General features: G+C 35.1%; 2 protein-coding genes across 7 annotated transcripts in view; one reads left to right on the forward strand and one right to left on the reverse strand.

Moving 5' to 3' along the window:
- Positions 1–13,153, forward strand: part of TOP2B (DNA topoisomerase II beta) — a 62,466-nt gene extending 49,313 nt beyond the window's left edge. For both annotated transcript variants that reach the window (XM_070433306.1, XM_070433305.1), the window contains exons 29-36: positions 2,194–2,338; positions 2,559–2,726; positions 4,302–4,503; positions 5,214–5,293; positions 6,529–6,639; positions 9,540–9,662; positions 11,690–11,784; positions 12,664–13,153. In XM_070433306.1, the coding sequence (XP_070289407.1) occupies positions 2,194–2,338; positions 2,559–2,726; positions 4,302–4,503; positions 5,214–5,293; positions 6,529–6,639; positions 9,540–9,662; positions 11,690–11,784; positions 12,664–12,831 (1,092 nt within the window). In that variant the 3' untranslated portion in view covers positions 12,832–13,153. The remainder of the gene's footprint in view (positions 1–2,193; positions 2,339–2,558; positions 2,727–4,301; positions 4,504–5,213; positions 5,294–6,528; positions 6,640–9,539; positions 9,663–11,689; positions 11,785–12,663) is intronic.
- A 51-nt stretch (positions 13,154–13,204) lies between these two features.
- Positions 13,205–14,807, reverse strand: part of RARB (retinoic acid receptor beta) — an 851,244-nt gene continuing 849,641 nt past the window's right edge. For all 5 annotated transcript variants that reach the window (XM_070433307.1, XM_070433308.1, XM_070433309.1 and 2 more), the window contains one exon: positions 13,205–14,703. In XM_070433307.1, the coding sequence (XP_070289408.1) occupies positions 14,507–14,703 (197 nt within the window). In that variant the 3' untranslated portion in view covers positions 13,205–14,506. The remainder of the gene's footprint in view (positions 14,704–14,807) is intronic.

A 14,807-nucleotide genomic window follows, 5' to 3' on the forward strand; every position in this document is an offset into this window, starting at 1 on the left:
GAGAGCAGTTGACCCAAAGGAGGAAAACATTAGTCAAGGAACCACATATGTAAAGAGTTACCTACTTGATTTCATTTTTTAAAGTGAGAGATAGAAATACTCTACTCAGCAGCATTCTAAATGAAAATCATGGAACAACAAAAAATATATATATTAAATTTAAAATATAAACTTTATTACTATATCATGACCAACTAAAAAAGTTTTACAGTGGAAAAGGATTTGTTTGGCTATTAAAATAAGCTATCATGTTTTACTATTTATTTGTTTTTACTATTAGTTAAAAAAATCATCAAGTACATCTTATGTCATTGGCATTGATTGGTACTATTTAGGATTTAAAAGTATGAGACTTACACCCTCCAGCACATGGGCAAGAGTTAGCTAGAAGAAGGAAACATTGAGAATATTGTTCAGAGCAGAGGAAACAGGAGGGCATGATGTTCTGAAAGAGAGAGGCTAATTTTTCTGCCCATATTGATTTTAGAACTCAGGCAATAGGTAGGTAGGTAGGTAGGTAGGTAGGTAGATAGATAGATAGATAGATAGATAGATAGATAGATGTGCCCAACAATGTAATTAGAGCTTGGAAAATGAGCCTAAGAGCTGGAGTGAGAGATTGGTGTGTTCTCTGTACAAAGCTAAGATTTGAAGTATAGAAGCACTGTGATATCAGAGAGATCACTCTCTGCTACTGTTCTAATAAACTGAGGTCTCTACTGCTTCCCTCTTACCTGGCTCCCCACCACACACAGGTTAATGTAAACATGCACTTGCTTTCTCCTTAGGGAAATGCCTCCTCTCCTCTTTAGTTGGTGTGTGTCAGGTTTAGTTCTCAGCACTGTTCTCTTCACCTTACATAGTTCTCTTGAGTAACATAATCTATGCCCAGAACTTTTCCCACTCACACAGTGACTCTTAAATCTATGTCCCTAAGCTTCTCAGGAGTGCCAAGCTACTATAGCTATTTAAATGTCCAAAGCCTTTCAAACTCAGCATTTTTGAAACTGGACTTATCCTAATTTCAAAACCACTTTTTCTACCTCTGTACTTTATCTCAGTTACTAGCAACATCAGCCATCACTAACATAAACCAAAAACTTGGGAATTTTCCCATATAATCAGTAACTAAATCATACTGATTTCTTGTGAAGCAATTCTGAAATCTACCTCCTTATCTCGGTTCCCATTAACACTATCTTAGGATTTGATGTTTTCTCTGAGATAATTTAAAGGGGTCCTCTTCACTAGTCTTCCTATCTGTAGTCATCTAATCAGGACTTCTACCTTTTTCCACTTTGTTCCTATGGCAGGAGGATTTTGTAATCTCTTACTACTAGAGTGATATTTCCAAAAAGCAAGTCTGATTATTATACAAATGCTTAAGAGTTTTCAGTGACTCCCCACTGAATACACACAGACTCCTGTACACAGTGATTTAGCCCCTGCATGCCTCCCTGTGTTTCTGTATGACTAATCTTTCCTCTCACCTTGTCTTGAATCCTAGCAGACTATTTGTAGTTCTCTAAACAATGTGGTGATTCATGCCTCTGTGTCTTTTGCCAGGATGCTCTTCCTTCCTTCCTTCTTACCTGGCAAACATGATTACTTCAAAACCCATCAGAAAGGCCCCTCATGGAGTCTTCCCTGACCTTGCCCTAGGCAGAGTGACTCCTCCCTATGGGTCACTGTTATATCGGCTTGTATATTTATTTGTATTGTAATGACTTGTATCCTCTCTCTCAATAATCTTAGAGTCAGAGGACTTTGTCTTATAATGCCTAGCAGTGCATGACTTGTGTTTCTTATTTTCCTTCAATCTGAAGATTTTTTTCTAGTATATAGAGACCAGAACTGTAGCAACTTATTTTGTAGATAACTTTTGGTGTACTTAGCTATTGGTCTTAATGCCCCATTGATAATCAAAAGCGGCCTTATTTTTTTTTATGGTTGCTTTTAAGTAGCTGTCATCTCATGGTGCGTACCAGAAGATTAGAGTGGTAAGCAATACGATAAAGTAAAATATGGTCTGATCAAAGTTATCTAAGAGCTCAATAGAATTACATTTTATTTATTTTTTTACTCACCTAATATGAAGAAGCAATATATTGGCTGGAAATGTATCTCTAAAGTACATATTATTAATTTAACTTTCATTTTATTCATGGTTTGATTTTTTTTTTTAATGTGTAGGGTGATCTTGATACCACAGCAGTAAAAGTGGAATGTGATGAAGAATTCAGTGGAACACCAGTAGAAGGCACAGGAGAAGAAGCACTGATACAGGCAGTGCCTATAAATAAAGGTCCCAAACCCAAAAGGGAGAAAAAAGAGCCTGGTGAGGATTTTTAAAGTATTGTTTTGTGTGAAAAAAAATCTGTATATATAGAGTATTACCAGATTCTTTTGATTGTGCTTTTTTTCCTAATAATTTAATATCTCCAATGTTCATTAACATTTGTTATTTTATAATAAACTTTTCATTATAAGTTTTATTTTTGCTAACGGCATTTGTATAAGTGTTGATACATGTATCATTGTTGTTCTTTTGGTTTTAGGTACCAGGGTGAGAAAAAGAAAAGCATCTACATCATCTGGCAAACCTAGTACAAAGAAAGTGAAGAAACGGAATCCTTGGTCAGATGATGAATCCAAGTCAGAAAGTGACTTGGAAGAAACAGAACCTGTGGTTATTCCAAGAGATTCTTTGCTTAGGAGAGCAGCTGGTATTGATACATTTTATATTCATTTTACTGTATGTTGTAGTTCGACCAAGTTAGTGTTACTCATATAAGTTGGTATTGGTTAGTATTACCAATATAACTAAAGGGCTAAACCATTAGTGTTTCAGAAGTTATAGTTCAAGAAGACAGAAATTTCCTTACCGAATGATTTTTTTCTAGCAAAGTTGGACATAAAAAAAATTTCCCTAAAATGAATCATGTTTTCTTTTATTGTTTCTATTAAATTTATTGGGGTGACATTGGTTAATAAGATTATATAGGTTTCAAGTATACATTTCTATGATACATGATCTGTATATTGCACTGTGTGTCCACCACCCAAAGTCAAATTGTTTTCTTACTGATGTTTATTATCAATAGTTTGAAGATTTTGGTTAAAAGAAAAAAAGTATTTTGGTAGTATCCCAAGAGTGGTGGGTCAATAGTAGTACTTCATAGTTTTGTTTTTGTTTAGTTGTCTATCCCTTGTATCTCTAAGGGAGTCTGATTCCAGTTACTTGGCATAATTTAAATAATTGCAGTCATAGCCTGCAGATTTCCATTTTTTAATTATATATATTGCCGTTAAGCATGTGATTTGATCATGTCTGAATATTCATTAGCTTGAAGTTTTCAAATACTTTAAAACTGATACATGTCCTATTTTATAGATTCTTCTCAAAATTTAAGTCCTACCTAATTTATGTAAAATAAATAATAGAGCATTATGGTTGTTTTACCTTTGGGAGATACTTTTTAAATTATATCTCAGGCCTTAAATTTTTGGTTCTCTAATCACAAAGTGATTGAATTTCTTTTCCTAATGTGTATAAGTAGTGCAATATATGTGGATTTTACAATGTGCAACTTAAGTTATGTGAAAATTAGTTTATTCAGATTGTTTTTTCCATATATCTGGAATGAAGTAAAAACTTTTACAGTATCCAAATGATTTTTAAATTTTATTTCATAGCATATGCTAGAAATTATAATAAAACTTATTTGTAGTATACCAATGTGCCTTTTCCCATAGCAGATACCTTTTTTAATACATTATATTACTATCTTGCATATTGAGATCTTACCTCTTTTTCTTATTCATCTGAAAAATTACGATCTCTGTTGTTTTGTAGTAAAACTACCATGAATAGAAGATAGGAGTTTTGTGAAAAAGGTTAAGAGAAAGATTTGCACTTTTTAAAGACCTGTAAACTTTGTAATTGCAGAAATGGGAAATCTTATATTCATAGTCACTTTTACACTGGCCATAATAACTACTTTCCTGTTTTTAAGTAATATTTAAGTATTATTCTAAAAATTAATCTCATCAGTTTATGCTCTCCTAATATATGCAGCATTATTATTACCCCATAGCTTCCTGAGAATTACAAGATAGATAGATGTTAACACTATCAAAACTGAGGCAAAATTATTGGCGTTTATTCTCTAAATGCTTATCTCTTTTTTTCTCAAGTATTTTTAGATATAATTGGAATATTTTTCAAATGCGTTACTCATCATATTTTATGTGGATAAAGCTGGATTTGATTATAACATTAACTTTCACTTTTCTCCTAGCTGAGAGGCCTAAGTACACATTTGATTTCTCAGAAGAAGAGGATGATGATGCTGATGATGATGATGATAATAATGACTTAGAGGAATTAAAAGTTAAAGCATCTCCCATAACAAATGATGAGGAAGATGAATTTGTTCCGTCAGATGGCCTAGATAAAGATGAATATACATTTTCACCAGCCAAATCAAAAGCTACTCCAGAGTAAGTAGTGAAGCAACTGCTACTCAGTTGTATGGTACAGTTTGATTAGGCATCCATCAAAGACCTTACTGTAAACTTTGGATAAGAAATTGTTATTCTAGGTAAGGTCCGCTTCATGAAGCAGTAAATTTGGTTAATATTGCAGCTGTTAACATAACTGTTGCTATAGTTTTAGAACATAGGTTGGCAAAATTTGTTCCATTAAGGGCTCAATAATAAATATTTTAGGCTTTGCAGACCATATAATCTCTGTCACTACTATTCAGTCTTGCTGTTGTAGGAAGAAAACAGCCATAAACAATATGTAAAAGAACAAGTGTGCGGTTTCCAGTAAAACTTTATTTACAAAAATTGGCAGCAGGCCTGTGGGACATAGTAGTTAATAAATCTTTAGAGATGGGAAGTTTAGTTGTCTTTCCTAATTTTGGCCTTGATTTTTCTTGCTTCTGATGAGTCTGAACACTAACATGACTAACATGTAGGATGTGAAGTGTATGAGCTATTTAAGATTTTTTAAGGAAGTATTTTACCACATGCAGTCTAAGATAAAAAATAGGATTATTGCCTACTCTTGAGCATATTAGAAACAAATGAGAGAACAATCTTTTGTTCTATGATTATAATCTTTCAGTATATACTAGATATAATTTGTCAAGGTTGAAACCAGATATTTAAATTACATTGTGGTGTTTAATTTTTCTTTCTAACAGAAAATCTTCACATGACAAAAAACCTCAGGATTTTGGGAATCTCTTCTCATTTCCTTCATACTCTCAAAAGTTAGAAGATGGTATGTTCATTTTGTCTTTTCACTGATTACTTATATTATTGCTATGATTTAGTGGGGAAGAAAAAGAAACAGTAGATAACTCATTATGTCATGATTTAATTTCAGGATGTTTTTATGACTAGATATCTTGTTTTCTTTTTAACATTCTTTTTACATTTTCCTCAATGTAATAAGGTTTATTTACTTTTCCTGAGGTTATTCCCAACTCTTTGGTCAAAGTAGGCATTATGGAAGCACTTACGTAGATAGGCAGATGCTAACCAGTGTGAGTGTAGGGAGTATGGGTGTAGAGGGGGTGTTTTAATGAGAGAAAAAATGTAGAAAGAAAATTTTAAAGATTGAAATCTTATTTTCATGGCAACATGAATGTATACATGATAGTCTTTTAAAAAGTTACAAGGGTAGCAGTGTACAGATTTGTTTTACTAAACCGAAGCAAATTTAATCAGGGTGTATATTTTTTATGACCCGTATTTTTGTGTGTGGAATTTTTAAGATCAAAACAATCTGGTTAGACGGAACTGTCTTGAATTTTTTAACACACATAGATCTTGTACATGCTCTATACGTATAGATAGATTTGCACTTTTTTTGTTGTTGTTAATCCTCACCAGAGGATATATATTTGCATTGATTTTTAGAGAGAGTAGAGAGGAGAGAGAGACACGCATCAATTGGTGGCCTCCTAAACATGTCCAGGCCTGGAATTGAACCTGCAATCCAGGAACATGCCCTTGACCTGAATCGAACCCGCAGTCCTTTGGTGCACGGGCCAACGTTCCAATCACTGAGCAACACTAGTCAGGGCTAGATAGATATACTTACTACTCTCTTACATTTGATCATTATTACTTTAATTCTTGAAATGGTTAATAGCATTAAATGTGTAGATACTAAAATAATCACAGTGAGAGTTTTTTCGTATCTCACTTTAAAATAAATCATCAGTATTTATTTTTGAATTGGTCAGTTAACTTTTAAATGTTTAGCCTTTGGGACTATTAAAAAATTCATTATGCATTTCTTTACTGTTTTAAAACAGTTAATATTTTTGAAATATGTTATATTTTTTATTTTCAGCTGTTCGTATATTGTGGATTATAAGATCACAGAATAGAAACTTGTAAGATCAATTACCTAGCTAAAAAGAAATCATCAATAAAAAGAATCAAAGCTTAATTATTAAGTGGTCCTTACAGAATCTCTTTACTGAAAAAAAGCTTTGTAATTTTTAGATTCAGCTAAATTTGACAGTAATGAAGAAGATTCTGCTTCTGTTTTTTCACCAACATTTGGTCTGAAACAAATAGATAAAGTTCCAAGTAAAACAGCAGCTGCTAAAAAGGGTATGTACTATATTTGATTTTTGTAAGCATTGTATAACCATGTAGTTGATGTCAAAGGAAATTTAATATAAATTGAAACTAGTTGCACTAGGACTTCACTAGGCTAGTTGTCAAGTATAAATGTGTATAAGGAGAACCCCTCTTGTTTTCTAACCATGTGAGGTAATTAGCAATGATTTTAAGACTGTAATTATAATAAAATAATTCCATGCATTGATACTAAAGATAGTATAGATAGTAAAGTAGATTAAAATTTTATTTTGCTAGTAGCCTGACTGTATTATCTATGCAGGTCATGCCTTAACTCCTCTTTGTGGAATGATTGGTCAGTTCAGTTGGGGTCCTCTTTTTCTTTGGGTCACAGAATGTCTTTCTTTTCCTTAGCCTTAAGATTGTCTATGAAACACTAAGTTGATTCATGAATTTGTTACTAGTACTAAGGTACATAGCTTGGTATTTTTTAAGAAGGTATTAGTGCCTTGTGTTTAAAAGATAATTGCTACTTCCACAGCAAGTAAACAAACAGTATGGATTGTCCCTTCAGCATCTTAAAAATGCACAATAGACAACACTATTAGAGAAACACATGTATTAGATGTAACAGAACAACAACAAAAGTCCCTACTTATTCTGAATGTACTGGTGAGCAATTAGGTGCCCTTCCCTTACCACTTCAGTGCATATGAGGCATGTCTATATTTCTTTGCCTCGGGACTTTCTATTGCTGTGCTGGAATATTGACATTTCTCCACGCAGCCACCTCTGTGATTGAGGAAAGCTGGTCTGCAAGTATCTTACTGCTCTTGACCCTCTGGGATATGTCTTTTTACATATTCCAGTGGGTCAAGAGATTCTTCTTGGGATTAAGCTCCTAGATCAGGGGTGGGCAAACTTTTTGACTCGAGGGCCACAATGGGTTCTTAAACTGGACCGGAGGGCCGGAACAAAAGCATGGATGGAGTGTTTGTGTGAACTAATATAAATTCAAAGTAAACATCATTACATAAAAGGGTACGGTCTTTTTTTTTTTTTAGTTTTATTCATTTCAAACGGGCTGGATCCGGCCTGTGGGCCGTCGTTTGCCCATGGCTGTCCTAGATTGATGACAGGCTTGAATTAACTTACCCATTACTGGCTGCCCTCTCTTCATTGTCTCATTTTTGTACTCTTTCCTTTACTTCTCAAATAAATACTTGAATCTTTGTCTTATAATAAGGTGGGGTCTACTTCTGAGGGACTCAAATCCAGACAGGGTCTATAATTTTCCTTTCAGTTTTTTATCTTCATATTAGCATTTTATAACAACCCTGATAATTTGGGAGCCATATCAGTTCTTTCAACATATCAACCTGTTTCCTTCATCAACCTATTCACTCTTATCTAAAGAGTTAAAGTTTAGCATTAACTACAAAGATGGCATATCACACCTGTCCTATTTGGTTGTTTTACCTGTAGTTAAACTAGCCTTGTCAGTTGAATGGGAGATTCAGGGACCTCAGCAAGCCCTCAACCTTCCTTCAAAAATACAATTTCCACAACAAACCATTTTAAGGAGAGCATGCTTCATGTCCCTCTTAGGGGGGGACTACATAAATTATTATAAAAGTTAAATTCTGTAGCTCCAGTAAGTTTACAGCAAAAAGGCTGCTCACAATACTCAGATGTCTGACAATATTTGCCCAGTAGAGCTGAAAGTGCCAATTAACACTTGCAAGCCTGGAAACTCTTCTGAAGATAAAAGGTGGTCCCTAGAACATCCTGCTAATCCAAGCCTATACTTTTGCTAGGAGCTGCTGTGGCTCTTGTGGTATATTTTAGCATGAGGACTCAAAGGGGAAAAAGCCACAAAATCTGTGGCTGCCACTGCTATAAGAGTGTGGGCTCCTCCTGTTGTTCTAATGAGGGGGCTTAACATCTCAAATTGGAACTGGGAATACATTTTCCATAAAGGGTAGGTTTTGTTTTTTAATAGGAATGGCTATGGCAGCGGTTCTCAACCTGTGGGTCGCGACCCCTTTGGGGGTCGAATGACCCTTTCACAGGGGTCGCCTAAGACCATCGGAAAACACATATATAATTACATATTGTTTTTGTGATTAATCACTATGCTTTAATTATGTTCAATTTGTAACAATGAAAATACATCCTGCATATCAGATATTTACATTACGATTCATAACAGTAGCAAAATTACAGTTATGAAGTAGCAACGAAAATAATTTTATGGTTGGGGGTCACCACAACATGAGGAACTGTATTAAAGGGTTGCGGCATTAGGAAGGTTGAGAACCACTGGTCTATGGTTAATATATATTTTTTCAAATTAGATTTTAATCACCAAAGTGATTAGTGGCAATTTTCACATTGACTGTAAATGAAGCTGAAAAACAAAATTCATCAAAACAATTGTCTTTGGAGCTATTGTCTACTTTTCTAGAATTTTCACATTTCTTTCCATGTAAAAGTGCCAAGTCTGAATTCCAACTTAATGGGAGCGAATCTGTTTCTATTCCTATAATATGCTTTAAAAGTTAGAACTTAATATATGGTTATACTTGGGTTATAATTAATATGTCAAATAGTTTTTTGTCTTGACTATACTGTATTTTTTAGTGCTTTTTAAAAGTTATTGCTTAATTCATTTTAATGGCCCTTATTTAAAACATCTCACTTGAATTATCAAAAGGCAAATTACGCATCATAATTAAATAAAAAGCATTTTATCATCTATGAGAAATTGTTTGCCTCTACATTGGCACCAAGTGGAGAGAAACCATTTTATTACTTAAGGCAACTCAATTTTAGATAAGCTGTAAGAAATTCCATTGTTTTAGGACTCACTTCAGCTTGGTTTGTTGGTAAGTATATATTGATCTAAGCAATGGAAATTTGCTTAATAGGAAAGCCATCTTCAGATACAATGCCTAAGCCCAAGAGAACTCCCAAACAGAAGAAAGTAGAGACTATGAACTCTGACTCGGATTCAGAATTTGGCATTCCAAAGAAGACTACAACACCAAAAGGTGAGGATTATTTCTGTGTAACCCTCAAACATGCCATGTGGAAAACATTTAGTCTCCTCTACTCATTGAAATTAGAAAGACTGGGTATACCTATTTTAAGTTGTTTTACTCCTCAATGAGCAATTTAAGAATCAGTGCTGAATTAATTCAAATGGAAGTATAGCAATTTGCATACCTAGGTATGGTTCAAAGACCCCCATGCAGTGGTCTCATTGGAAGTAGTTATTAAAATGGTAGATGAGAGTGTAACACCCACTGGAGTAGGCTGGAGCTAGGACTCCGAGAGCAGAGCTTTTTGCTGATCTAGGAAGTGAAATAGCTGTGCTCAGGTAAGAGATGACTTTCTATAAGGGTAGCTGTTCAACCTTTGATCCGACTGACTGATCGTGTTTATTTTATTTCTAAAAGTGGCACTTAGGATAAGCATACAGACCTACAGGGAAGCAAAAGAGAATAACAAAGTGGAAAAGAAACATTGTGATTGGGGAGGTCAATACTTAAGGTGTGCATGGTTTAAAAACCTTTATAAATACACTAGTGACCCGGTGCATGGATTTGTGCACATTGAAAAGAAATTAATTAGAAGGTGGCTGGCGTGATGGGCCGGACACGTCTTGGAACCAACCTCCTGTGGTCCCTCCCTGGCCGTCAGCGCCATAGCTCGAAAGGTGTCTGCAGAGTGAGTGGAGTCCCTCCGGCAGGTGGGGTCCCTCGGCCTGGTCTGCGGGGATCGGGCCAAAACCAGCTCTCCGACATCCCCCGAGGGGTCCCGGAGTGCGAGAGGGCACTCTGCAAAGTTGCTGTCGTACAGGGTGTGGATCACAAATGCAAGTGTGCAGTAAACCAAATTCGGGTCCAACAGCGCCCCAGCAACAACATAACCCACTGCCGAAGTGGAATCATGCTTTCTCCTCTCTGGTTTTGGGGTGCATCACCTGAGAACCACCACTGCCAAGTCACGGCAGCTACTGCGTTGAGGGTATGCCCCCTGGTGGTCAGTGCACGTCATAGCAACTGGTCATTCCACTGTTCGGTTGATTTGCATATGAGTCTATTATATAGGATGTGCCAATTCATTGATTAATTTGATCAAGTATCTAGGCTATCTTTTCTTACAATCTAGTTCAGTGGTTCTCAACCTTCCTAATGCCGTGACCCTTTAATACAGTTCCTCATGTTGTGGTGACCCCCAACTTCATTGTTACAAATTGAACATAATTAAAGCATAGTGATTAATCACAAAAACAATATGTAATTATATGTGTGTTTTCTGATGGTCTTAGGCGACCCCTGTGAAAGGGTTGTTCGACCCCCAAAGGGATCGCGACCCACAGGTTGAGAACCGCTGATCTAGTTGGTCATAGCTGTTAAAGAAATTTTAAAAACTTAGAATTGCAATTTAGTTCAATTTTTTTTTACTCAGTGGAATCACTAGAATGGAGAACATTTGAACATTACCTTTTCCTCCTCCAATGATGAGAATAAGAAATTAGGTAGATGAAAGAAAATAGGCTGCATGTGGTAATTCTAGGTCTGAGAAGGAATAAAGATTTGATAGATTATTTCACTGAGGGTTTTATTCTAAGATTGTGCTACTTAAAGTGGGATCTGCAATTGGTTGTTACTAATGTGCAATAAGTAAAATTTAGAGTAAGGATTTAAACCTTTAACATAAATGATAACGTATTACATTTTAAAAAATATTGGTCTATGACAAATTAGAAACTAAATTGTTTTTCATCACAATTTAAAAAGCACTTTTTAAAGAGATTTTCTTTTCAGGTGCAAATATTTTCTTTCATGTATTAGGAGCTTGGTCATTAAAATTTGTCATGAGGACCTTCCAGTTAGTTTAAATATATTTGTGAAATACATTTAGTCTTGTCAACTCCAGAACTGAAATGATGCTGACGAATTGTTTCTACATCATTCATGTTAAGAGATCAGGAGATGCCAATGAAGTAATGTTTTTATCCTTTTATATTGCACTTAACCTTGGGTGAAAAAACCTTTTGTATAATTTTAAGGTAAAGGCAGAGGGGGAAGGAAAAGGAAAGCATCTGGCTCTGAAAATGAAGGTGATTATAATCCTGGCAGGAAAACAACCAGACCACCAAGCAAGGTAACCAGAAGCATCTGCGTAATGCTGGTTTTGTTTAAGATGATCTATAACTGGCTTAGTTTGACTATTAGTATAATGTCTTATAATAACTTTAAACCTAGCACACTTATCCTTAGGGGACTTGTATATGGGTAAAGAATTGTCCAAGTCTAGATCGATATAATTAGGGCTATTTCTTGGATCAAGTGTGGTATAAATTATATACTATCTGTCTAAAATATTACTGTTTTCAGACCAAATAAAGGCTATTTCTTTATTTGATCAGGGCTAATTTAATCTTTAACTTAAATTTTCCCAATTAGTCTCACCAGAAGTACACTATCTCTATTAGGTTAATGAAAAAGCATCAAATACCCCCCTCTTTTTCTCTGTCGTCCATTAAAATTTTAAAATACAAACATAGGTGATTTTAGCTTTATGTTGCTTTCACACTGACCTCTTCCATCCAGTTTTCTTCTACACCTCTGGTCCATCTCAGTGACTCTTTTTATAAACATAGTGTGCAGTACATACTGTGCATAAGTCTTGTTTTCCTCTCATGAATTCATAGGTACTTACAAATTAGACAATTTGAATTTTTACTAATCTGTCATGGTGCATATTTGCTGAGTGATATATAAATTCTGAAAGAAATAAGTAATGATAAGTAATACAAGATTACTAGGGTGGCAAATTATTATACTTAATCCTTTTTTTTCCTTCATGAAAATGAATAAGTAACTGGTCTTACCCTTGAGTTAACATTACAGTTCTAATTTTAAAAGCACCATTATTTATAATTCTCAAATGTAAGTGAAGTGTAAGGAATGAGTTCTTTTTAACACTAGTCTTTTGTTTTCTTCTTTTCTTAACTTTGGGCTTTTGAATCTATTGTTTTAGAAACTGAAGAAAACATCTTTTGATCAGGATTCAGATGTGGACATCTTCCCATCAGACTTTGCTTCTGAACCACCTTCTCTGCCACGGACTGGTCGAGCTAGGAAAGAAGTGAAATATTTTGCAGAGTCTGATGAAGAAGATGATGTTGATTTTGCAATGTTTAATTAAGTGCCCAAAGAGCACAGAAACATTTTTCAACAGATAACTTGTGTTGTCTTTTTGTCTTCTCTGTCTCAGACTTTTGTACATCTGGCTTATTTTAATGTGATGATGTAATTGATGGTTTTTTATTGTGGTAGGCCTTTTAACATTTTGTTCTTACACATACAATTTTATGCTCTTTTTTACTCATTGAAATGTCATGTATTGTCTGATTGGCTTGTAGTATTGTTATAGACTGCCGTGCATTAGCACAGATTTTAACTGTCATGATTGCAGACAACAGACCTGCTTTTTGAAATGAAATTTAAACATTAAAAATGGAACAGCTTTCTCGGTCTCTTTACTGAAAATGAAAGTGTAGTGAAAGCTCCCACACACCTTTAAAATAAATATATTTTATTCTTTGCCAGGAGACTCCATGGAAAAAGGTAAACAGTATATGAACATAGAAAGCATTGTTAAACAATCTCAATGTACAAACAGAGCCAGTGAAAATACATCACAGACTTGCTAAAATATAAAAAAAAAACAACACCCACTAGTGCTTAAATGAAAACTAAGAAACTGACACTTGTATCTGTTAACCACTCTACCACAGCTTTCACTCTGCTTCATAGTGATTGAACAAGGTCAAAGAATACTTATTCTCTGCCCATGCCATGGGAGTTAGTGTGAGCCCCTGGGCATCAAGAAGGCTGGAAAACCCCCCAATATCAGGCATGAGTCGGGAAGGACCCTAGTTACATGGTACAGGTGGTAGACCAGCCTGTTAATTATACCAGAAATTATACCAAGAAATTTCCCTAATGGCTTGTGAATAGGTAAACAAAAATTTACTAACACTGAAAAGTGTTTTTGCCTTGGAGGCTATCATTATGGTAAAAATGTATCTTTTTTTAAAAATTGTCATTAAACAAGTAATAAACCACTTTTAATTTAAAGTGACATTAACAGTTGAACAATGACATTTGATTAACTGAACTGGCAGTTACACTGATACAGAATTCTCTTCTGCTAGTACAGTGAATTGTATATTTTTACTGGGCAACATGAAATCAAGAGATGCAGTTTGAAGCATCAGAAAGAGCAAGGACAAACTTCCATACTAACTAAATTAGAGTATCTTTAGCCTTGTCCTACTGTACAATAATCCCATTTCCTTACCTTGATGTCTTGATTATTCTGTGAAGGCAAGACAGTTACCTTTTGAACCTTTCTTAGCTGGACACGTACAGTAGTCTGTTCCATAACCTTGGTGTCTTGGCTATTTTGAGTATGCAAGACAAAAGGAAAGCACCAAACATACAGTATAGAAAGAACAGCCATATTTCTGTATGTACAAAGTCTTTAGAAACTTAACCAGGGCGTAATCATTTTGACGGGGTCTTTGCCATGCAAACTTGAGTGTTCAAAGAAGAAAATAGAAGCTTTTAACTGGTTTCTGGTTGCATGAAATGGCTGATGTTTAGAATTTAAAAAGTTTGTATTTCTAGGTAAGTTAGACAGTGAGGAGTATAGTATATATGGATACATACGAAAACATCTTGGTCCTTCTTGAGTTTTAATATATTTTCAGTCCAAAAACTAAGCAGCAGTAAAAAGGTATTTTTTTTTTCTTTCTTGCATTTTAAATCCCGGAACTGAAGGTACTGGGGAATGTTTGAAGTAGCTGGGAAGTGTCTTATTGCACCAGTGGTGACTGACTGACACCGCTGTTTTCCACTGAGCTGGGTGAGATGCTGGGACTGTGCTCTGCTGTGTTCCCACTTGAACTTGGGGTCAAGGGTTCATGTCCTTCAGAATTCTCCAGCATTTCCTGAATGAGAGGTGGCATTGATCCAGGAATTTCCATTTTCAAGGTAATTACACGTTCTGCACCTTTTAAAAAGAGATAATAGGAATCTGGTAGAGATAAGGAGTGAAGCTGCATAACTAGGGATCAACCTTCATCTACTTGAACAAGGCTGAAAATGGTGCTCCGA

The sequence above is a fragment of the Myotis yumanensis genome, unplaced genomic scaffold (genome assembly GCF_028538775.1).
Source record: "Myotis yumanensis isolate MYYU_CA2020_CCGP unplaced genomic scaffold, mMyoYum1.0.hap1 SCAF_14, whole genome shotgun sequence".
Lineage (NCBI taxonomy): Eukaryota > Metazoa > Chordata > Mammalia > Chiroptera > Vespertilionidae > Myotis > Myotis yumanensis.